The sequence below is a fragment of the Dendropsophus ebraccatus genome, chromosome 6 (genome assembly GCF_027789765.1).
Source record: "Dendropsophus ebraccatus isolate aDenEbr1 chromosome 6, aDenEbr1.pat, whole genome shotgun sequence".
NCBI classification, from domain to species: Eukaryota; Metazoa; Chordata; class Amphibia; order Anura; family Hylidae; genus Dendropsophus; species Dendropsophus ebraccatus.
This window is the reverse complement of record NC_091459.1, coordinates 55,487,181-55,512,583: the sequence shown is the minus strand read 5'-3', so window position 1 is coordinate 55,512,583 and position 25,403 is coordinate 55,487,181. Positions and strand designations below refer to the sequence as shown.

General features: G+C 45.3%; 2 protein-coding genes across 6 annotated transcripts in view; both read left to right on the top strand.

Annotated features, from left to right (window-relative positions):
• NHSL1 (NHS like 1) overlaps positions 1-12,022 on the top strand; it is a 157,507-nt gene extending 145,485 nt beyond the window's left edge. For all 5 annotated transcript variants that reach the window (XM_069975016.1, XM_069975014.1, XM_069975017.1 and 2 more), the window contains 2 exons: positions 127-256; positions 9,868-12,022. In XM_069975016.1, coding sequence (XP_069831117.1) covers positions 127-256; positions 9,868-10,579 — 842 coding nt within the window. In that variant the 3' untranslated portion in view covers positions 10,580-12,022. The remainder of the gene's footprint in view (positions 1-126; positions 257-9,867) is intronic.
• Positions 12,023-13,332: 1,310 nt separating this feature from the next.
• HEBP2 (heme binding protein 2) overlaps positions 13,333-25,403 on the top strand; it is a 50,613-nt gene continuing 38,542 nt past the window's right edge. The window contains exon 1 of the mRNA XM_069973748.1: positions 13,333-13,418. The gene's annotated coding sequence lies outside the window, so the exon portion shown is untranslated. The remainder of the gene's footprint in view (positions 13,419-25,403) is intronic.

The following is a 25,403-nucleotide window of genomic DNA, read 5'->3' as shown; positions in this document are numbered from 1 at the left end:
TTATCTCCACCGATTGTATGTGATTTACCATATATCAATGTGACCAACAGTTTATTTTTTTGCTTTTTGTTAACAATTTCTTTTCTCAGATTCAAGTTTTTCAGTAACATTTTTTTGTGTTTGTAGCTGATGTTTTTGAGAAACAAGCTGCAAGTTCACCGCTTCCTTGTGCTAATGATTCTATAGATGGCAATGAGGATGTATTTACTCCGACAAGACCTAGGACCACTGAGGACCTGTTTGCAGCCATCCATAGGTAGGTTTCCTCTTCTTTGCCATATCTATGCCCATCTTATGACCATTTCCCCTTGCCACCTTGCCATTATAACATTCCAAGGCATTCAGTTTCTGTGCTCTTTTGGTTGTTCTTCTTACTATTACATATATACTTTTTTTTTGCTTTTACATATGTGTCACACTTAGGATTAGGAATATCTATGATTATGTGCTGATTTTCCTGTTTGTCTATGTATTCACTTTTACACAAGATTCTAAAGACTGACATAGTAACTATAGTATAAAGCCAGTAAAAAGTGATCTAATGTTCATATCATGACCATGATTTTATTTTGCGTACCAGTATGGATCAGTAATGTATGAGATACTCAGATATTGGTAATAGCACAGTTTACACTGCAACAACCTTTGTTTATGTATGTAATATCATAGTCACAGTTATTTGATCAGAAGCCATTTTAATGAGCCTCTTCTATTTTTTTTATTGTGTCAGCTTCCATCATTCTTATCCCATCTATCATTTTTTTTCTAATTGGATAATGTTTTGTACACATTGTGAAAAAGATGTTAAAAAATTATTCATTCTGCGTCTCTCTCTTTCTCTTATTTTTTATCTACTAATATTCCCCTCCTTCAATACCCCCCCCCCCCTTCCCAATCAATATCCCCTCTACACTCTGCTGGTTGTATAACGCAGTTGGGAACAGAGCCTCAACGCCAGTGCCTCATGGCAAGTATGGCAGAACCTGGCAAGTAGAACTGTACACAGGACCCACGTAGCTCTGTGTACAACCAATGTTGGATTACTGTATGTCTAACTCATTCCAACATCATTGAAAACCCCTTATGTTACAACATTGTGGACTTGTATCCCTCAGCTAGATATGCATTTGGAGAACATTACCTCTCATTAATCATCATGTTTTGACTGTGAAAAATATTTTGTATGTCAAATCAGATGCTCCAGATCCTTTACATCAACGATGGAGATTGAATCGGTTACTTATATATTCTGTATTTATTACATACAGCTGTATGTTAAATGTGCAGTTCCATTTAGACTGAAAAAATAATGCTTACTTTTATGTCTGTGCACGTTAGGTATGCAGTATTGGTTCTCTTATATATTTTTTTCCTCATTTTTGTTTAGAGGTGTCTGCCTTAACAGTTCTTGTGGTTAATAAAAAGGCTCAAATAATAGAACAACCCTTATGTTACTCACTTTAGGTACCCTGAAGGGAGATAGGAGGATGGCATGTAAGATAGGAGGATGTGAACTGAGCCCATCCCCCCCACACACACACACACACTGCCACTGCTCCCTAATATGTCTGAATAGGCCAACCACTTTAAATGCGTATTCTGGTCAGGTAAAATACTTGTTGACTCATTCCCCCTCCTGGAGACTAACCATTCCTTTCATTATCTTTTCTGTCTCCTTCTCTCAGTTCTGAGCTTGCTGCTTTCTGCTGAAGACACAGAAAACTGAGTGTGAGCTGTTCACTCCGTCTCCCTCGGAGACAGATCTTTTGAAATGGCTCATGTAAGCAGTGTCCCTGGCCATCTGTCTCTGCACTTTGTTATGCCGGGAGGGTTAATCACAGTGAGTTCACCAGCAACTTGACTTCAGATTAACCCGCCCGTCATTTCAGAGTACATAGACAACCGGTTAGGGACACTGCTTACATGAGCCATCTTGGAAGCGAGGAGGGAGATCAAGACTTGAGAGAACAGCTTGCACACAGTTTTCAGCAGGAAGCAGCAGGTTCAGAACTGGGAAAGGAGACCGAAAAGATGATAAGTATCCATCTGTTATGATAACAGATAACAGTATGATAAGTATCAATCTGTTATTTCGCCTTTTAAGGTGGCCATCTGTTCCAGTGCTAAAAACCAATAAGGTACTTCTTTATACTCACTATAGTGTAAAATCATTATTTAATGAATAACCATGTGTATTAACTCACCACACCACCTTAGACCGGCTCCTTCCCACCATTGTCAGCATAAATGGTAAACTTTCATATGAGCTGACAAGTATTTCTAGGAAAGTATTTCTAGGATGTGGCGCGGGGTCAAATTTTCAGAACTGTTGTATTTTAATATCTTACATAGCTGAATCATATACAAAATGTTGCTTAAAATGTAGTCGTCCCTGATACTACACAGCTGCGTTGCTGTTGGTTGTATTTTAGGTAATAATTGCTTTTCACTATTCGGTATCCCAAAAAAAAGTGTTAGATTCCAAGAAAGTGATCCACTGTGTTATTACTCAATACAACTGGCATTTATAATTCAGACCGAAAGAAAAAGAAGCAGCAGCACTTTATGTGTAGGAGTTTTAGCCACTGTCTTCTAGGTATTTTGCTTACCTAGAATGGTTGTGCCAGCCACAACCACTATGACAGCCTTGTACACTACAGTAGTTGAAGTCCTAAGGCCACTTTCATCCTTCAGTGCTGTACTGGTTCAAAGGCCCATTCTGGATCCTCAGCTAACTGGGTGCTTTGCTCTGTCTGGGACAGGTAAAATACTGGGGAACCACATATTTTGAATGTACACAATCTGACAAAGAGAATGTTGGTGGTAGCGCCCCCTGCTGTTCCCCTGTAACTAGGGAGATACCAAGTGTCAGGTCTTCCTGGGAAATACAGCTGCTCAATGGTCACATGGTTCGCAGTGGTGCCCAACCATAGAATGTGAAGGGCCCAAAGCTAATAAGCGCTTATATATCTCATATGACATTTCTGCTCTGCAAGCTAAACCGGTAATTTTCATTTCTACTAGAGCTTTTGGGCAGAGCCTCATGTATTTGGTGTCTGTTATACTCTGCACTCTTAAATCCAAAGGCCTGCTCCTTTTATCCCCCAGTATCTGACGTTAAGGACTTGGGAGGCCCGCACACACGTACGATGGCCAGTCTCACTGACTTTAACAAATTCAGCCACAATAATCTAAACTGTATGACCTAACTTATATTTTACACAGGGAAATTATCAGCCAGGAGAGTTGCTAGAAACGCTTCATCGGATTATAACTGGCCCATGTAAAAGAGACATTGACCAGCTGAGGAGCAGGAAAATGTCTGATCCTTGGCTGATCACATCTTTTGGACAGGCTTCAAAATATATCTCTATTGGCTGCACATCTTCCTGTGTAAACTGTATGGCTGATAGCAAAGGGAAACTGACAGCACAGATATGCATATATTCGTGTTGTCGCTTTCCAGATTACAAGCAGTGTGTATATATACAGTATCTAATGCACTGCTGTGCCATCAAGCATCCTGCTATCCTGCTTTCCCATCCTCCGGCCACTGCTGTATCATCAGACCGTCACCCCCCTCCAGAAAGATTGACAGCCGGAGAGCAGGATGGGAAAGTCAGGGAGCTGGATGCCAGATCATACAGCAGCGTTGATGGTAAATATGCTATTCAGATCTGTGCTGTCACTTTCCATGGGCGCACAAACAATACAATCACTTTAATTGTGCTGGGTAATAGCACAGCTAAAAAGCAATGGTCTCACTGAAGACCCTCACAAAGACCCTTCATATCTATGTAGTCTGGGCACCCAGACCCCATACATTACTGGAAAAAAGGGCTATGGTCTGTGTGCTGTTCTTGTTAACTTTGCAGCTTAGTTTCTCTTAAAGGGTTTCTTTTATTCTAGGATTCAGCATTGCTTCTGCAGAAAATAGTCATGCAGCCTCCGCCCTCCTCCCATACGTTCAGGATTGCTAAACCCTAAGTGCTGAACTTTGCATGAAGTTCCAATCCAGCCTGAGTTGCTTAACATAAAGGCCATGTTCATGTACTGTCACATTGGTCGTTGTTTGACAAGGCCGCATCCAACGGCCGATGTTTGACATGTTCAGCTGGCTGAATACTGCAATATCAGCCGGATGAACACTTTATTTTAAATCGAATGTGAGTACATTCCGGTGTGTCTGGACTCCAATTTGCCATAGATCACAATGTAAAGGACGGCCAGGAACTGTACTTTACACTGTGAACACAGGCTATTTTGTATGGCTGCTGTTGATTGAATAGCGGACACACAAAAAAGACCTGTCAATTATTTTGTGTGGCCGCAGAGAACAACGCTCGTAGTGTATACAGGGTGTGTACACTACGGCCGTGGTTTTATAGACTGCTCTGCAATTAAACAGTGCTGTTAAACAACAGTGTTGTTTAATGGACAAATACACTGTGTGAACGCGGCCAAAAGGTGTAATTAGAAAATGGCTCTTCAGTATATATTCCTAATTGCTTTTATAATGTAGCAACAAAAAAAAAGTATAAAGCGATATCTTCATAAATCTGCTACCCTTCAGTATAAGTCATTGGCAGTCTAGTGTTCTACTGCCATCTAGTGGTGAAATTTGGTATATATTATCCATACTTTTTATGCTTTTTATGTGTCTTAAAGGGGTTATCTGGGCAGGGAAGTTAATGGTTACATGTCCGGGGAGGGGGTCCTTAAAAACCATAACCTATACTCTCCTCCCTGGTTCCCATGCTACTACCAGTATTGTACTGCTCCCTTCCCGCTTTGTAGCCACTTTTGGATTCTGGGTTCGTGTCATCGGGCCTGCAACATCACAACCCCAGAACAGGGAATTGGATGTACAGCGGGGACAATGCACCACTATATCGGCATGGGGGTGGGGAGTGCAGGTTATTTTTATTGTTATATAAAAAAATAAAATGCACAAAAAGCATATAGGTGCACTCACCCACCGATTTACACCTTTCCCACTTGTCTACACAGCTGCTAGCCCCGGATTTGTTTGACATCATGGCACCTTTCCAGAAAACTACTGTACATTTCCCAGCATGCTTTGCACCTCAAAGAGTCTTGTAGTATCTGCCCAGCACTGGCTCGATCTGCTTCTGCTTTGCAGTAAACACAGTATCTATCTCATACCTCCCAACTTTAGGTGAGAGGAAAGAGGGACATGGACACGCCCCTAACCACCCAAAACACGCCCCTAAACAACAAGACACGCCCCCTAAATCAGTCATAAACGCGACGTTTCGGCGATCGCCATTTTCACAGTTCAAAATGGTGATTGACTCGCCGAAACGTAGCGTTTGTGACTGTTTGCTGTGCTGCACTATTTGTTAATGCTTTGCATGTTGATGGAATAAACACTTCTTTCTCTATCTATCTATCTATCTATCTATAGATAAATAGGAGGTAGGTAGGTAGATAGATAGACTATCTAAGTAAAGCCCCCCCTGTGTACCAGAAAAATAGAAAAGCATACTTACATGGCAGCACAGCAGTGGATTTCTCACCAGTAGTGGCTACTTGCACAGCCTCACACACAGCTCCCAGCCCCCGCAGCTCCTATGTCCAGTCCTGCGGCCCCTGCACTCTCTTCTCTCCTGCTTGTCCCGGATAGGTGACCTCATCAGCAGCGAGGAGAAGATAATCTATCAATCTATCTATCTCTCTATCTATCTCCTATCTATCATCTATCTATCTATCTCCAACTATAGAGATAGTAGATAGATAGATAGATAGATAGGAGATAGACAGATAGATAGGTAGGTAGATAGATAGACAGACAGGTAGGAGATGGGTAGGTAGATAGATAGTCTATCTATCTATCTAAGTAAAGCACCCCCTGTGTACCAGAAAAATAGAAAAGCATACTCACATGGCAGCACAGCAGTGGCTTTCTCCCCAGTAGTGGCTACTTGCACAGCCTCACACACAGCTCCCAGCCCCCCCAGCTCCTATCTCCAGTCCCGCGGCCCCTGCACTCTCTTCTCTCCTGCTTGTCCCGGACAGGTGACCTCATCAGCAGCGAGGAGAAGATAAGCAGGGGAGAAGATGAATGCCAGTGCCGCGGGGCTGGAGATAAGAGCTTCGGGGGCTGGGCGGTATGTGAGCTGCCTGCTCAGGGCTTTGAAAGGGACAGAGAATGTGACCTGTCAGCGGCCACTGACTGATACTGAAGGCCGCAGCTGCTGAGTGTCAGATGGCCTTCAGTGTCAGTCAGTGGTAGGGCTGGGCGGTATACCGCAAAAATACCGATACCGTCACTGGCGTCAGTTAACCGACCTCAACTTAGCCAGGACGGTATCTGCGGTATTTTTTTTCTGCTGCTCCTATACAACTGACATGCCGGCGTCTCTGCACACAGGGACGCTGGCATCAAAGCGGGAGGTGGAGGAGCAGCAGCAGGGCCCAGGTGACAATGCCGCCCGACGCTCCCCCCGCCCGTCCGAGCACCCTCACCCGTCCAGTCCCAGGCCCCATCCCGCCGCACCTGTCCATCCATGCGCCCACCCGTCAAGTCCGGTCCCGTCCGGCGTCCCTGCACACACAACACATTGACATTGCCCTCCCCGGCACCAGTCCCGTCCGAGCCACCCCCCCCCCCCCGGCCGGCGAGTGCTGCACATGTCAATGTGCTGTGTGTGCAGGGACGCCGGACTTGACGGGTGGGCGCATGGATGGACAGGTGCGGCGGGACGGGGCCTGGGACCGGACGGGTGGGGGGAGGGCGCTCAGACGGGCGGGATTGTCACCTGGGCCCTGCTGCTCCTCCACCTCCCTCTCTGATACCGGCGTCCCTGCACATGTTATTGTGCTGTGTGTGTAGTGACGCCGGCATGTCATAGCTGTAGGAGCAGCTGTACCTGTAGTCCCCTCAGTAACAATACAGGGCTGTAACATAGGAGGAATAATGGGCTGCAGCAGGCAGGATAACTTATAGCTGTGTGTGGTATCCTGCCTGCTGCAGCACATCCATTCCTCCTATGTTACAGCCCTGTATTGTTACTGAGGGGACTACAGGTACCAGCATGCACCTCCCTGTATAATACTCTCCTATCCGCCTGCCATCCCTATGTGCCCCCTGTAAAGTTACACGCCCCTTTTCACCCCTCCGTATAGTCATGCCCCCCCTTTTTAGTCATACACCCCTGTCCGCCCCCCCTGTTTAGTCATACGCCCCTGTCCGCCCCCCCGTATAATCATACACCCCTGTCCGCCCCCCTATGTATAGTCATACACCCCTATCTGCCCCCCTGTATAGTCATACACCCCTATCTGCCCCCCTGTATAGTCATACACCCCTATCTGCCCCCCTGTATAGTCATACACCCCTATCTGCCCCCCTGTATAGTCATACACCCCTATCTCCCCCCCGTATAGTCATACACCCTTGCCCCCCCCGTATAGTCATACACCCTTGCCCCCCCCGTATAGTCATACACCCCTGCCCACCCCCCGTATAGTCATACACCCCTGCCCCCCCGTATAGTCATACACCCCTGCCCCCCCCCGTATAGTCATACACCCCTGTGCGCCCTCCCTGTATAGTCATACACCCCTGTGCGCCCTCCCTGTATAGTCATACACCCCTATCCACCCTCCCTGTAGTCATACACCCCCGGCCGCCCCCCCTGTATAGTCATACACCCCCGTCCGCCATCCCTGTATAGTCATACACCCCTGTGCGCCCTCCCTGTATAGTCATACACCCCTATCCACCCTCCCTGTAGTCATACACCCCCGTCCGCCATCCCTGTAGTCATACACCCCCGTCCGCCATCCCTGTATAGTCATACACCCCCGTCCGCCATCCCTGTATAGTCATACACCCCCGTCCGCCATCCCTGTATAGTCATACACCCCCGTCCGCCATCCCTGTATAGTCATACACCCCCGTCCGCCATCCCTGTATAGTCATACACCCCCGTCCGCCATCCCTGTATAGTCATACACCCCCGTCCGCCATCCCTGTATAGTCATACACCCCCGTCCGCCATCCCTGTATAGTCATACACCCCCGTCCGCCATCCCTGTATAGTCATACACCCCCGTCCGCCATCCCTGTATAGTCATACACCCCCGTCCGCCATCCCTGTATAGTCATACACCCCAGTCCGCCATCCCTGTATAGTCATACACCCCAGTCCGCCATCCCTGTATAGTCATACACCCCCGTCCGCCATCCCTGTATAGTCATACACCCCCGTCCGCCATCCCTGTAGTCATACACCCCCGTCCGCCATCCCTGTATAGTCATACACCCCTATCCCCCAGTATAGTCATACACCCCTATCCCCCAGTATAGTCATACACCCCTGTGCGCCATCCCTGTATAGTCATACACCCCTATCCCCCAGTATAGTCATACACCCCTGTGCGCCCTCCCTGTATAGTCATACACCCCTGTGCGCCCTCCCTGTATAGTCATACACCCCTGTCTGCCATCCCTGTATAGTCATACACCCCTATCTGCCCTCCCTGTATAGTCATACACCCCTATCCGCCCCCTATCCCTATGTGCTGCCTGTATAGTCCTGTAACCCGATCCCAACCTCCTGTATAGTAATACACCCCAATCCATCCCCCCCATATAGTCATACACACCTATCCCTCTGTGACCTGTGTATACCCTGTAGAGGGTGTATACCTGTATATACACATGTCCAGGTCTCTGCTGAGACCCCCTAATAATGACAAATAATAATAATGATAATAGACTAACCATGGGTTGCTGCTCAGTGAGTTCTTTTTAACTTTTTTTTTTATCAAAATATCGCCAGTTTGGCACGGCAAGTGGGTGTGGTTTGCAAAAAGGGGTGTGTCATAATTATCGTTCAATTATCGTTACCGCGGCTACATGTGCGATAAACCGCGATATTGATTTAGGCCAATGTCGCCCAGCCCTAGTCAGTGGTCAGTGTGTGGCAGCAGCGGCACCCCCCTCCCACATGTAACTGCGGCACCCCCCAGGGACCCCTCACTATGTCCAACACCTTCCCTGTCAGCTAGCCTCCCCCACCATCCCTGGAATAAGGACGTACTCACTGCAGTTCTGTTCTTCAGCCCTCCGGCAACGTCTCCTTCCTCTCGGCTCTGCTGGTGACGTCACTCTCCTGCTCCGCGCGGGAACGCAGGGGATGAGAGAGACCTCTTGTGACCGGAAGCAGAATGCAGCTTCCGGCCACTAGAGGAAGCTGTGCACAGCCCGTATCTGCGAATGCTCACCAGGAGCAGACGCAGTTAAAGGGACAGGTATGTTTTGGGAAACGGGACACTTGGGGCCCGTTGCGGGACAGGACACCGAAATCGGGACTGTCCCGCTGGATCCGGGACGGTTGGGAGGTATGTCTATCTGCATAGATAGAATAGAGGCTGAGGTTACAGAAGAGGTGTTACAGTTACCTGGTAACAGAAGAGACAGGGATTACGTGACCTCTGTCTCAAAAGAGAGGGGGAGGACAGAGGAGTGGAGACAGAGTGGAGCAGGCAATGAGGATTTTCAGAAGCTTCAGGGTGTCGGGATGTTCTGCAGACAAACAGACCAATTCATGTAACAAAGACAGGGTTAATTATTTCTCAACCGGAGTTCCCCTTTAATCACCCTCTCCCCGGGCCTATAAATAAAAACTTCTCTCTAAGATTGGATTTTATATGGTATGATAATATATCTTCATACCCATAACTTCTAGTATTTTCCATTCAGTTGGCTTCTGCTTTGCTAAGTGGAGCTGCACTTTCAACATACAATTTTGAACTGGATTTCACATTTTTGGAAAGTAACTATTACATCTTCTCTGAATAACTCCATATTTATTGTTTGTTTGTTTTTCCCTTAAGATCTAAAAAAAAGGTTCTTGGCCGCAAGGATTCTGATGATGATCGTGGCAGAAATCACTCTCCATCCCCACCGGTCACTCCGACAGGAAACCTTCCAAATATAAGTTCATTTAAACAGCCAGGAGCAATCCAAAGAAGCATTAGAAAATCGAGCACAAGCAGCGACAACTTTAAAGCTCTGTTATTGAAAAAAGGAAGCCGATCTGAGAGTGGTTCCCGCATGTCTGCTGCAGAAATGCTAAAGCACACTGACCCCAGGTTTCAGCGGTCAAGATCTGACTCCTCTCTGGAATTCCCTGATAGCCCCACATTGGCATCCCCAAATAAGAACAGAAAAGCCCAGGAGGAATGGGCCAAGAGCGAGGGACTGATGCCACGGAGCATGTCAGTTTCCGGAACCAGGTACAGCCGCTCCAGGACACCACCCTCAGCAGCCAGCAGCAAGTACAATGTCCGCAGCCGTCTCCAGAGCAGCCCCATGACAGTGATTTGTGAAGGAGAAGGAGAAACGGCAGATCCTGTAGAAAACAGCTTTACCAAGATGCCACTAAGATGCACAATGAGCGTAGACAGGTTTCAAAGAAATGTCTCCGAACTGAATGACTCTATAGATGCTGACAATTCTAATGCTAGAGTCCACATAGACTTGATGAGCAAACTTATGGATGTTAGTCCGATGAAAGACAATGGTTCTGTAGAAGAAAATGGCTAAAAGACATTGGTGGACAGAGCTTAATGACATTCTATGGAGCCAATCCTATGGGAGCTTTGAGAAAACTATGATCGCAAAGGAGATGTTGCTCATTGCCATGCACTTGATATCTGTACAGTAAATGCTTTAGCACTGCAGTCTCTGTGAGGGTAGCGTTTAGCACGGTTGACTTAGTATGCAGTACCTGCAAAACAGATAGTGTTGGAGACAAAGGTATGAAGGAGGAAAGATTCCAGTGCCTACGTTGGAGCTGAATTTTTCTCAAAGGATGCCAAGGTAGTAATTTGGAAAGGCTGTCTTGCAATAGGGGTATCAAGCTTAGTGGCATCTACTAAACAGGGTAATGTGGGTCATAGAAGCACTGCTGCCATGACTTGCTTTAATTCCCACCAGTGCTTTTGACATTGAGTGCAATTGGTGGGCTGCTAGAAGGCTTGTCATACTAACCCATTCAAGTTGCTGGATTGTGATTCCTTTGGTACTGTTTTTCACTTTTCTTTTCCTTTACTATTAATTTTGTAGTTGAGTCACATGCCTTGTGTATTTTCAGCTGCTGTGCAGCGGTACAAGCCCAGGTTTCAACTTGGTAGGACTTAGCGCAATGACAACAAAGTGCCCAAGTTTCTACTACATACCAATCACACTATAGAGCATCTTAAGAAATGGAAAAGTCTTAGATATTTATATAGAAAACATATAACCTAAGGTTTGCAGTGAAACAAACAACTCACCGTATACGCGTAATACCGCCATGCTGCAAGGGGTGTCATTCCTGTAACAGATAGTACCTGCAGTGCATTGTGCCGCAGTTGTCGCCAGCTGTGGTTTAGGTTTCTTTGGCAACACTACATATTTTCTCAGACTGAGAACTTGCACTAAAGAACTATTTGTGTAAACTTTATATATTTACACTCAATATGAATTTTAACGCCACAGGTCTTTCTTATCTAAAATATCTAAAACTGCTAAATTTTTGGTTACCAAAGAATAAATTGTACTTCCTTTTTAGTTATGAGATGCAATGATGCCTATATAATTTCTTAACAGTTTTTACTTGTTGAAAAAAAAGGTGTTTTATAATTTGGACAAACTGAGTTTGTTTTTTACTGTTTTATAGCATCATTTTGATGTATTGTGTAGTTTTATATTATTTGTATATATTAGAACTTCTAAAACTTCACTTTTTAACCCACATTTAAAATTTGTACATTTTTGAACATTTTTAGAGCAACAAAATGTGTAGTTAACCCTTATTCCGCTGAAGGAGGTTACAGGATTGCGTGAATCCTCCTGCAGCAAACAATTAAGTTTAATTTATTTTAGTACTTCTGTAAAACGTGGCTGTGACTCCCATCCTTGGTAATACTGTAAACATTCAGGGGCCTTCAACTTATTAAGACAATGCTGTGACTATGCTTCAAATAAAGCATGGCTGAAACAACATTTGAGTTTCTCTTCTTATTTTTTGGTCTTTATAATGAATCTATATGTATGATTCCGAATGGCCTTTTAAATCCAAAGTTAAAATACAAGACAATAGTGAAAGAGGTTTTCTATGGGGATTTGCTGCTGCTCTGGACAGTTGGACAGAGGTGGCATCAGATACCACTGTGTCAGGATGGAAAGAATAAACCATATCCTGCAGAACATACAGCAGCTGATACATACTGGAAGACATGAGTTTTATTAAATAGAAGTAGGGATGGTCCGAAACTGCTGAGGTTCGTATGAACCCGAACGCTCGGCATCCTATGCTATGCTATGGCTATGGCTGTATCCCAGTTTTCCAGGCGGTCCTCCCGCTGTATCCACCCTCTCCACGGAGAGGGCAGACAGCGGGAATCATTACCGAGAGTTCGGGTTCGTATGAACCCGAACCGAACTCTGTTCGGACCATCCCTAAATAGAAGTAGATTACACATTTATATAACTTTCTGAAATCAGCTGATTTGAAAGGAAAAGATTTTCGTCGGAGTACTTTTTAAAAAAATGAGTATTTTCAACTGTCTATAAGGTCATACATTGGATGCCCATTCCTGTAACTGTTAAGTGATGTGTCCATACACTGGTAAGATATTATCTCGAGAACAATAAGGGTCCTTTCATACCTGGAAATCTTTAGCACCTGCAGTACTTTTAAACTGCACAGTTAAACAGCCAGGCCGCATCAACGATCCCTGTATTGTTTGTGTAGGATGCATGCAGGTCTGCTCACAATCCTAGGTGTGAGCTTCCAACTTCAGAAAAAAAGGAGATTTCCCACAGCATCCGTAGTGAAGTACGTGTGTTTTTATTCACACATCAGCAGGGTCGGACTGGACCACCGGGGGGCCGGGGGATCCCCCGGTGGGCCCGCCCCCTTTGAAGGGCCCTGTGCTGGAGGTGGGCCTCCTGTTCAGCCTCTCCTGTGATCAGGAGATCAGGGGGCCCTCAGCTGCCTTCCATGGTGCTCTAGTGATTAAAGAATGGCAGTAGGGCCCCTTCTTTTACTCCACCACTATAAAGCCATGGGCCCCCCCTCCCCCTGCACTGTAAGTGGTATGGTCCGGTCCTAATCAGCTCCTGATTGGCTCTCTTCCTGCCTGTCACCAGAGGCTCCCTCCTCCCTGCAGTAAACAAACCCTTGTGTGGCAGCAGGGACATGCTGAAAGCTGCACAGAGAAGCCACAGCAGCAGCCCCCTCCATCCCCCCAGGAGTCATGTCTCCCCTCTCCTGCTGCTCTGTGTGATGTCGGTGCGAGGAGAAGAGGGAGAGGCTGCAGGCTGCACAGAAGATGATGGTGGAGATGGAGACTAATGGAGGCCCTGGAGCTTCCTGCATAAAGCAGTCAGTGTGTCAGTAAGTGCATAAGTAGATCATTGTGTGTGTCTGTATATTTGTGTATCCTTGTCATCTGTGTGTGTGTGTTTGCATGTTTGTGTCTATATAGTGTGGCTATCTGTGTGTGTGTAGTGTGGCTATCTTGTGTCTGTGTAGTGTGGCTATCTGTGTGTGTAGTGTGGCTGTGTGTGTGTAGTGTGGCTATCTTGTGTCTGTCTGTGTAGTGTGGCTATCTTGTGTCTGTGTAGTGTGGCTATCTGTGTGTGTAGTGTGGCTATCTGTGTGTGTGTAGTGTGGCTATCTGTGTGTGTCTGTAGTGTGGCTGTGTGTGTGTGTGTAGTGTGGCTATCTGTGTCTGTAGTGTGGCTGTGTGTGTGTAGTGTGGCTATCTGTGTGTGTGTAGTGTGGCTATCTGTGTGTGTAGTGTGGCTATCTGTGTGTGTGTGTAGTGTGGCTATCTGTGTGTGTCTGTAGTGTGGCTGTGTGTGTGTGTAGTGTGGCTATCTGTGTCTGTAGTGTGGCTATCTGTGTGTGTGTAGTGTGGCTATCTGTGTCTGTAGTGTGGCTGTGTGTGTGTCTGTGTAGTGTGGCTGTCTGTTTAGTGTGGCTATCTGTGTGTGTGTGTGTATGTCTTTGTGTGTGTGTGTGGTGTGGCTATCTGTGTGTGTGTGGTGTGGCTATCTGTGTGTGTGTGTGTCTGTGTAGTGTGGCTATCTGTGTGTGTGTGTGTAGTGTGGCTATCTGTGTTTATAGAGAGACACTAATGGCTGGCTCTCTAGAAGTTTCCTATAGATGTTATTATAGATGTATGCAGTGTGTATGTAGACTGTACAGATAAGCGTATAGACTGTATGTAGTAACACATAGATGAGACAGAGTGTATATACTTATATGTAGGGTCTACCTGCACACTGCATACATTTATAATAAACTAGAAACCTTCAATGTAAATAGCATCGGTCTGCTGCTGCTCCTATTCCACGGGACGACGGCAGCAGATTGCTGCTATATTTGTCATTTGTCAACATGTTGAAAGACAAACAACTGCTACCATCAGGTGACATGGTTCATGTCGGCTAATCGTTGTCTTCTATTACACAAGACGATTATCGGCCGCAACGGCCGATAATCGTTTCGTGCAATAGGGCCTTAAGAGCCGAGTAGTGCCCTTAAAGTATGTGTCTGTGTGTATGATTAGATGTATGTATGTAAGGTGTGTGTGTATCTGTGTGTATCTCAGTATGTGTGCATGTGTACAATGTCAGATTATTCATTAATCCAAATGTACTATCAGATTTATGTAAAAAAGAATTAGCACACTGTGTTCTGTCCCCACATGCGGCGAGTGAAGGTTTATCTGACTAGTGGGCCTTGACTGGAGATTTCCTACCTTGTATTCCAGCATATGAGGCAGACAGGAACCAGAATAAGCGTCAGGTAGAGTAGAAAATTGAGCAGAACATAGTTTAATAACTTCACATACAGCTTAGTCACGGATGCAGTATAGTAGTTATATTGTGCTGTTGCTGCTTTCCTAGAAGATACCTTGCCGACACTTGTAATTTCTGGTCAGAAGATTATGACTCTGATAAGCCCAAGCAAGCACTACTTCTCCAGTCAGAAGCAGGATGAAGAATGCCTGCTACAGGAAGTGACGTGGAGACTGGGCTATAAGACACACCCACTAAGGGACGAACCAAAAAATGCAAAAATGGAGGGGAGTCTAAACTCTTGGCCAGCAGATGGCAGCACAGCAAGAATACATGTAATAAATACAACAAGGAATGAATGTAAACAATGCAGTTATAAAAACATCTGAATAACATACAGATAAGTGAGGAGAACAGCACACTCCCCGTCTGAAATTCCCTTAGGGGGATTTCACTATAAACTAATTTCTATGAAATATAGTGCAAAACCTGAAACAAAACATGTTAATATGCAATATAAACAGTGAGATAATCCTGTTTCATAACTGAGGAACAAAGTTCTTTAAAAGGAAGTTCAGTCCTGTTCATCCGCCAGGAACATTCTCAACAGGCAGTATCAGGATCAGTTCGTTGATAGGCCTTGCAAACGTTTTGGTCTCACCCTTCCTGGAGATCTTCAACTCCACCTTCCGGATCTTGCCATCCTTGCTGGGAAGAACTTTTGTAACTAGCCCCATAGGCCAGTCCATCCTTTCGGTTTGTTCCTTCATCAATACGAGGTCTCCTTTTTTCAAGTTTGGTTTCTGGTGTTGCCATTTTCTTCTTCCTTGAAGAATCACAAGATACTCCTTTCGCCATCTGTTCCAGAAGTAATCCGCTAAGTGTTGTACACGTTTCTACTGTTTTTGGTAGATGTTTCCATGAGTGTACTCTCTACTTGGCGTCAGTTGATTCCCAGTTTTCTGGGTGAGAAGAGTAGCTGGAGTCAGTATAGCTGGTGCTTCAGGATCCATTGATACTGGAACAAGGGGTCTTGAGTTGATGATGGCGGAAACCTCAGCGAGAAGAGTAACCAGAGTCTCATGTGTGAGTCTTGAAGAATTCACATCCATAAGCATAGAGTTCAAGATGCTGCGTGAGATCCCGATCATCCTTTCCCAGGCACCTCCCATGTGGGAACTATGAGGAGGATTGAAAATCCAGGTGCAACCCTTCTCTGCCAGCTGATCTTGGATGGGCTTGGTGCCAATATTCAGTTCTTTCCCCTTGCTGGCAGTAAGTGAGACTTTGACATAGCATCTTGGGATGTGGATCTGATCCAAAGCATACAAAGATTGCTTCCAGGCTTCCCACTTTTGCCCTTTATCAGAAGGAAGGGGGGCATCCCAATCCTTGATGGTTTCAGAAAGCTGTCTCAGTAGGGATTTACCTTGTATGGTAATGGGCGCCACAAATCCCAGTGGATCGTATAGGCTGTTCACAACTGACAGCACACCACGTTTAGTAAAGGGTTTGTCTGCACGACTTACTTGAAAGCCAAAGGAGTCGGCGGACAGATCCCACCTCAGGCCTAAGCTTCTTTGCACTGGCGGATCATCTTGTCTCAGGTTTATGTCCTTGAATCCAGGAGCATGATCATCTGACTCGAAGGCTCTCATGACAGCCAGGCAGTTTGAAGCGATTTTGTGTAGCCGTAGTTTGGCTTGGTACAGCATGTTTTGAGTCCTTTTAAGTAAATCAATTGCCTCTTCTTCAGTAGGTAATGATTTGAGTCCATCATCTACGTAGAAGTCTTTTTCTACAAAGTCTCTGGCATCCTTTCCATACTGGGACTTATAGCCTTCGCAGAACCGCCAAAGAGGGAGACTCTTTGGCGGTTCTGCGAAGGCCATAAGTCGCTACAGCAGGTGAAGGGCTGTTCCCAAATACATGTACCCTCATGCGGTACTCCATCATCTCCTTGGTGGTGTCATTGTCCTTGTACCACAGAAATCTGAGGAAGTTCCTGTGGTCCTCTCTGACTATGAAGCAGTGGAACATCTGTTCAATATCAGCGGTGATGGCAATAGGCTCTTTTCTGAACCTCATCAAGACTCCGACAAGGTTATTTGTCAGATTGGGACCTGTGAGAAGGACGTCATTAAGAGACACACCTTGATGTTTGGCGCTTGAGTCAAATACAACCCTAATTTGATTAGGTTTTCTGGGATGGTATACTCCGAATGAAGGTAAGTACCAGCACTCCTCGTTCTTCTTTAAGGATGGAGCTGGTTCTGCATGGTTGTTCCGGAATATTCTTTCCATAAACGTGACGTGTTCTCTCATTTCAGGCTTGCTGATTAGGGAACGCTGAAGAGAGTTAAATCTTTGCAAAGCTTGTTCCCGGTTGTTTGGGAGTCTTACCCTGGAAGCTCTGAACGGTAGTGGAGAAACCCAGTGATTGGTTTCCTCCTTAGAGAATTCACTGTCCATTATCTTGACAAAGTCTCTGTCCTCTACTGACAAGGCTACTTTATCGTCATCCTTCGTTGTGAGGAACACTGATCTCCCCAAGTTGTCAGCATAGGGGGAGGGAATGACGTCAGGCAGCTGTATGAGGTCTGGCGGTTTCTCTTTGACTTTATAGTGATGAGGGCACGGCTTGATGCAAGATGTGCGTCCGTCCCTGTGCACGTAAGTCTTAAAGGAGTCAATTCCTGATTGATCCAAGCATACATTCCCAATGATTACCCATCCCAAGTCCAGTCTCTGGGCGTATGGGGCATAGTCAGGACCGTTACACTGCTGATGTACTTTGTGTACCCTTAGATTGTCTCTGCCAAGCAGGAGTAGAATTTCAGCGTCCATATCCAAGGGTGGGATAACACTGGTCAGGTGCCTTAGGTGTGGTTGGTGAAATGCAGCTTCTGGGGTAGGAATCTCATCCCTGTGATTAGGTATTTGGTCACATTCAATCAGTGTAGGTAAGGGTATCTCTGTGTCTCCATTGATGGGAGAAGCGATGAATCCCTGTGCTCTTCTGCCACAAGTCTCTATGCTGCCTGAGCAGGTGTTTAAGGTATAGGGTTTTGTGGGTCCCTCGATCCCAAAGGCTTCAAAGAATTTAGGTCCGGCTAGGGATCGGTTGCTCTGGTCATCAATGATTGCATACATTTTTAGAACCTTTTTTGGTTGTCCTTCTGGGTAAACCTTGATCAGACATATTCTGGCACAACATTTGTCCCTTTGGCTCTCCCCACATACCTCCGAGCATGAACAGGAAACATCAGTGGTAGAGTTAGCACGATTCTGAAGCTCCCCGCCATGGCTTGTAGTGGGAATACTGGTAACTGCAGCCGATGAATCGCTGGTGAGTGGGGTTAGGTGCATAACCCTGACATGTCTGTCGCTGTGACACTCCTCACACTTAATGGCAGATTTACAGTCCTTAGCCATATGCTCCAATGAGGCGCAGCATCTGAAACATACTCCTAGCTCAATGAGGATTTTCTTGCGTTCCTGTATGGGTTTGGACCTGAAGCCTCTGCATTTGTTTAGTGAGTGAGGTTTTTTATGAATGGGACATTCACGATTAAAGGACTTGTCTCTTGATGAGTTAGTTTGGTGTTTACCCATGGATGCTGCAGGTGGTGGCAGGTTAGTCTTTCTAACACTCGCACAGTTCTTAAAGTCTCTGTGTTTCTGTGTGACCCCTTCATACCTTGATGATGATGCAGCTGGAATGTTGAGCTCGAGGAAGTCAAGACTGGGGTCATTCCTCATCTGGGCCTGTTCATCGATGAACCTGCAGAAGTGGATGTATGGTGGAAAGGTGACATCATGTGCTCTCTTATATCTTGAGACTGATGTTGCCCACTTCTCCTGCAAACTGTATGGCAGCTTTGTGACGATTGGGTTTACCCCATGGGCGGTATCCAGATAGCATAGTCCAGATAGACGAGGATCTCTTTTAGCAAGTTCCAGTTCAATGAGCAGATCACTTAAGTCCTGAAGCTTGTGGACTTTCTTCAGATTAATCTTTGGGATGTTCTGCAGTCTCTTGAATAGGGCTTTCTCTATTGCTTCGGCACTGCCAAAGGTACGTTCAAGTCTCTGCCAGGCAGCGGCAAGACCTGCTTCAGCTTGTCCCACATAGACAGTCCTTAAGCTCTTGATGCGATTTGTAGAGCCAGGGCCCAGCCATTTGACCATGAGATCAAGCTCCTGCTCTGCGGTAAGGTTGAGGTTGGCGATGGCAGCTTTGAAGGTTGCCTTCCAGGCTCTGTAGCTCTCTGCGCGGTCGTCAAATTTGGAGAGACTGATGTTGATCAGCTCCCTGCTAACCATGTACCTTGCGAACTCAGATATATCTGTTTTCTCACTTCTTGTTGCCGTGTCAACTCGTTGTACCCCTTGGGCGTATGGGTTGGTTGGCGTGAAAGGGTGAGATGTTCCAGGGTAGAATGATGTCGCTGCAGGGTTGAGCTGTGGTTTAGCCTCTATAAGTTCTGACGACCGCTGCTTGTGCTGTGCGACTAGGCCAGAAAACACTCGGTAACCATCTTCCTGTGATAGTTGTCCTTGAGAAGGCACATCTGGGTGACGATCATCAGTTTGTGCGGGTGATATAGGTGGCACCGTAGCTGCAGGTAGAGCTGACTTGGAGATTTCAGTGTTGTCAGCTTGAATGGTGCTAGAAATAGGGGGGGCCGCAGGTAACTGATTCAGCACATAGTCATTGGTGCGATCGACAGGATTGTCTGTTTCTTGTGGCAAGCAAACTGGATCGAGACTTTGGCTCATTGCTTGCTCAAGTACCTTTACTTTGGCCAATGCAAATTCCTCTTCCATCTCTGTTTGAAGAATCTTTATCTGAGCCTCTGCCATTACTTCCTTTTCTCTGAAGGCACGTCTTATTTTGGATTGCTCTGCATCTATGCGGGCCTCTAGTATTCTGTTACTCAGGACTGAGCTTCTTGAGCACGAGGATCTGTATGACCGTGATGAACGTTTAGATGAATTTGATCTGTGCGATCTAGTCTCTTGTAGATGAGAGATACGGAGTTCCGCTTTATCTTTAGCATTCTGCACCATGGCGTCTCTTTCTGTTTCTGATGATTCTGCCTTGATCAGCTCTGTTAAGGCTTCATCGATATTAGAGGCTTTTAAGAAGGTAATATACTTTGAAAACAGTCTCTTATATCTTTCATGCTCTGTATTCAGCCGTGCAACAGCATCTTGTTGACTCTCTGCGTCACCCTTGAAGGATTGAAAACTTGCCATGAGGGAGGTAACTCGTTTCCATCTCTCTTCCAGGTCATCACAGAGCTCATCTTTAGCAGTATGATAATTTTCAATTACCTTTAGTGTCGGTTTGAGAGAGCGTCTTGGTCGGACAACTTGGTCCGTTGGAAGTGTGAGTCCTGCTTCCTGCTGTTCCAAATCATCACTATCAGCTTGTCCTTGCTGTGTTTTATCACTGGGGAGTTGCTCGGGATGCTTTTCGGCCATATTGATTTAACCCTTAGGGGACACAGCCAGTTTTCATTTTTGCGTTTTCGTTTTTCCCTCCTCGTGTATATAAGGCCATAGCGCCTGCATTTTTCCACCTAGAGACCCAAATGAGCCTTTATTTTTTGCGCAACTAATTGTACTTTGCTATGGCAGATGTAATTTTTGCCTAAAATGTGCCGGGAAACCAGAAAAAAATTATATGTGTGGTGAAATTGAAAAAAAAAAATGTTTTTTTTTTATTTGGGGGGGGGGTTGTTTTTACTATGTTCGCCCTGGGGTAAAACTGACTTGTTATATATGTTCCTTAAGTTGTTACGATTACAACGATATGTAACATGTATAACTTTTATTTGATTTGATGGCTTGTAAAAAATTAAAACCTTTTAAAGAAAATATACGTTCCTTAAAATCGCTCCATTCCCAGGCTTATAGCGCTTTTATCCTTTGGTCTATGGGGCTGTGTGAGGTGTCATTTTTTGCGCCATGATGTGATCTTTCTATCGGTACCTTGATTGCACATATACGACTTTTTGATCGCTTTTTATTACAATTATTCTGGATTTGATGCGACCAAAAATGCGCAATTTTGCACTTTGGGATTTTTTTGCGCTGCCGCCGTTTACCGTGTGAGATCAGGAATGTGATTACTTAATAGTTCGGGCGATTACGCACGCGGCGATAGCAAACATGTTTGTTTATTAATTTATTTATTTATTTTTATTTATAAAATGGGGAAAGGGGGGTGATTCAGACTTTTATTAGGGGAGGGGATTTTGTGTTATTAAAAATACTTTTTTCTTTTACTTTAGACATATACTAGAAGCCCCCCTGGGGGACTTCTAGTATATGCACTCTGATCTCTCATAGAGATCCATGCAGTATAGTTATACTGCATGAATCCATGAGATCGGTGTTCTATTACTTTTGGCTGCTGCAGCCAAAAGCAATAGAATGCCGAGCCGGGATCAGCGCCATTACGGAGCAGACCCCGGCCCGGTATGGATGCAGGGATCGCCCCCCCGCAATCGCGCCGCAGGGGGGCGATCCCCCCACTAGACCACCAGGGATGCATATCAGTAAGTATTTAGAAGCAGCTGTCAACTTTGACAGCTGCTTCTAAGTACTTAATTAGCGGGCACGGCGATCGGACCGTGCCCGCTAATAGCCGCGAGCCCGGGCTACACGCGGCACCCGGGATCGCGGCAGTTCAGAAGGGGGTCGCCGCGCGACCCCCCTCTGAACTCCCATAGCGGCACGAGGACGTTAAATAACGTCCTGGTGCAGCTATGGGTTAAAGAAAATTAACTTTGGAATTGGGGTCTGAAAATCGCAGCACAGCTTCTTTAGGACACCCCGGTACGATTCCCAGCGTTATTTCAGTGATTTGTGGGGTTTTCAAGTCTGGGTGGCCAGACCAACGGGAGGTAGTATGCAGCAAGTCTCTAGGAGGGGTATGGTCAGAGGGGGCTTCACACACAAACTGTTCTTCTACTGAGTGGTGAAAGGTTCATGTAAGATATGAGAAACAGCTTGGGATGCTTTGTGGAAGACTTCTATGCAGGTGTAGCAGACACACACTGTGGTTGTCCTGAGGCCTGTCTAGACGTGCTGTCTCAGATTAGCTGACCATGTGTTTGTTGCTATGGAGACCTCTGACTGGTCTGGGTTACAGGCAATTTCTAGCTGTGATTTTGGGCTTTTTAAGTGAATCTTCTGACTGTTCTGTCCCCATATGCGGCGAGTGAAGGTTTATCTGACTAGTGGGCCTTGACTGGAGATTTCCTACCTTGTATTCCAGCATATGAGGCAGACAGGAACCAGAATAAGCGTCAGGTAGAGTAGAAAATTGAGCAGAACGTAGTTTAATAACTTCACATACAGCTTAGTCACGGATGCAGTATAGTAGTTATATTGTGCTGTTGCTGCTTTCCTAGAAGATACCTTGCCGACACTTGTAATTTCTGGTCAGAAGATTATGACTCTGATAAGCCCAAGCAAGCACTACTTCTCCAGTCAGAAGCAGGATGAAGAATGCCTGCTACAGGAAGTGACGTGGAGACTGGGCTATAAGACACACCCACTAAGGGACGAACCAAAAAATGCGAAAATGGAGGGGAGTCTAAACTCTTGGCCAGCAGATGGCAGCACAGCAAGAAAACATGTAATGAATACAACAAGGAATGAATGTAAACAATGCAGTTATAAAAACATCTGAATAACATACAGATAAGTGAGGAGAACAACACACTGTACTAACATGAAAGGTTTGGCATCGTTATGTACAGTATATGTATGTAGGATGGGCCCCTAGAATCAATTTACCTGGTGGGCCCAGGGACCCCAGTCCGACACTGCACATCAGGGTACAGGAAAAAATGCAACGTTTCGGCCTGTTAGCCTTTCTCAAGCATACCTTGAGAAAGGTATACTTGAGAAAGGCCAACAGGCGGAAACGTTGCATTTTTTCCAGTACCCTGATGTGTGAAAAAAAACACACGTACTTCACTACGGATGCTGTGGGAAATCTCCTTTTTTCTGATAATGGGAGTTGTAGTTCTGCAACAGCTGGAGAGCCAAGGTTCCCTACCCCGGCAGACAGTAGGTAAGGTTTATATAAATGTGATATTTATATTTGGATAGGGCAGTTATTAAGGGGTTAAGTATAGAATAATGTACAACCAGAATAGACCCCTAAATAGACATTGGACCCCAACTCTCTTGTGTGTCTTCCCCCCCTCCATCCTAGACAAATATCACCCTGTCCCCCCCTGTCCCCCCCCTCCACCCCTGATTGTCCTCCCCTTCCCACACACCTGTATCTTCTTCTTCCTCCTCCTCCATTGTGCAGTGTACATACAGGACCTACGGTGACATCATAGTCACATGTCAAGGTCCTGTAACTTTGCTGTACTGTCTCCAGGCTGCTGTTTAGCCCTAATTTGCGCAAAATCGCGGTAAAAATGCTGCGATTTTGCGCAAATTATAGCTAAACAGCAGCCAGGAGACAGTACAGTATGGGAAATACTTCTTTTGATTAAGTAAAAATCGTCCCCTGCCTGACAGAGGGAAGGACACTTCCAGGCTACCTCATCCACTGTCATCCTCTTTCTGCTCTCTGTGATGGCGCCCCCTCTGGTCTCTGCGCCCGGGGCAGCTGTCCCCCTTTCCCCCCCCCCCCCCCCAGCTACGGCCCCGGCCGAAAGGGTGTTACTAGCAATGCTGATAATCAGCCCCTGTAAAAGGGCCTTTAGTGTGGTGTTCTATTGACTAAGAATTTAGAAATGACAGTACCTCTGCCAGGTGTTTCAAGTTGCTAACATAAAGGCAGTATAATTCTGCCTTGTAATATAAATTCTTACCCTTGCATAATGGGATGGTTAAAGGGGTATTTCAGCCTATTGTAAAAAATTTATAAACAAAATAAAAAAAAGCCATACTTACCAACCCCCCTATTAGACAAATCGAGAGCATAATCAATTAAAAAAAAAATGAAGATGACAGAAGCATGAGTCTATTTAATTTTTTTTTGCAGTGAAACATTAAGTGCTCTAGATAATTTTTTTTTTTTTAACCCTTAGGGGACACAGCCAGTTTTCATTTTTGCGTTTTCGTTTTTCCCTCCTCGTGTATATAAGGCCATAGCGCCTGCATTTTTCCACCTAGAGACCCAAATGAGCCCTTATTTTTTGCGCAACTAATTGTACTTTGCAATGACAGGCTGAATTGTTCCATAAAGTACACTGCGAAACCAGAAAAAAATTATATGTGTGGTGAAATTGAAAAAAAAAATGTTTTTTTTTATTTGGGGGGGGGTTGTTTTTACTATGTTCGCCCTGGGGTAAAACTGACTCGTTATATATGTTCCTTAAGTTGTTACGATTACAACGATATGTAACATGTATAACTTTTATTTGATTTGATGGCTTGTAAAAAATTAAAACCTTTTAAAGAAAATATACGTTCCTTAAAATCGCTCCATTCCCCGGCTTATAGCGCTTTTATCCTTTGGTCTATGGGGCTGTGTCAGGTGTCATTTTTTGCGCCATGATGTGATCTTTCTATCGGTACCTTGATTGCGCATATACGACTTTTTGATCGCTTTTTATTACAATTATTCTGGATTTGATGCGACCAAAAATGCGCAATTTTGCACTTTGGGATTTTTTTGCGCTGCCGCCGTTTACCGTGTGAGATCAGGAATGTGATTAATTAATAGTTCGGGCGATTACGCACGCGGCGATAGCAAACATGTTTGTTTATTAATTTATTTATTTATTTTTATTTATAAAATGGGGAAAGGGGGGTGATTCAGACTTTTATTAGGGGAGGGGATTTTGTGTTATTAAAAATACTTTTTTCTTTTACTTTACACATATACTAGAAGCCCCCCTGGGGGACTTCTAGTATATGCACTCTGATCTCTCATAGAGATCCATGCAGTATAGTTATACTGCATGAATCCATGAGATCGGTGTTCTATTACTTTTGGCTGCTGCAGCCAAAAGCAATAGAATGCCGAGCCGGGATCAGCGCCATTACGGAGCAGACCCCGGCCCGGTATGGATGCAGGTGGCGCGATTGCGGGGGGGCGATCCCCCCACTAGACCACCAGGGATGCATATCAGGAAGTATTTAGAAGCAGCTGTCAACTTTGACAGCTGCTTCTAAGTACTTAATTAGCGGGCACGGCGATCGGACCGTGCCCGCTAATAGCCGCGAGCCCGGGCTACATGCGGCACCCGGGATCGCGGCAGTGCACAGTTTTCTATCTACAAGCCATGTAAGTGCTTGTTTTTTACAGGAATAGTTGTACTTTGTAATGGCGTCTTTCATTTTACCATAACATGTATGATGGAATTCCAAAATATTATTTATGAAGATATAAATAGGTGAAATCGTAAATAAGAATGCAATATGGTAACGTTTGGGGGGTTCCTGTGTCTACGTAATGCACTATATGGTAACAGCGACATGATACTATTATTCTATAGGTCAGTCACAACCATATAGTGGACACAACCATATGCAGGTTACACAGATTCTCTAATGTTATATATGTATTTTTTTTATGAAATCCTTT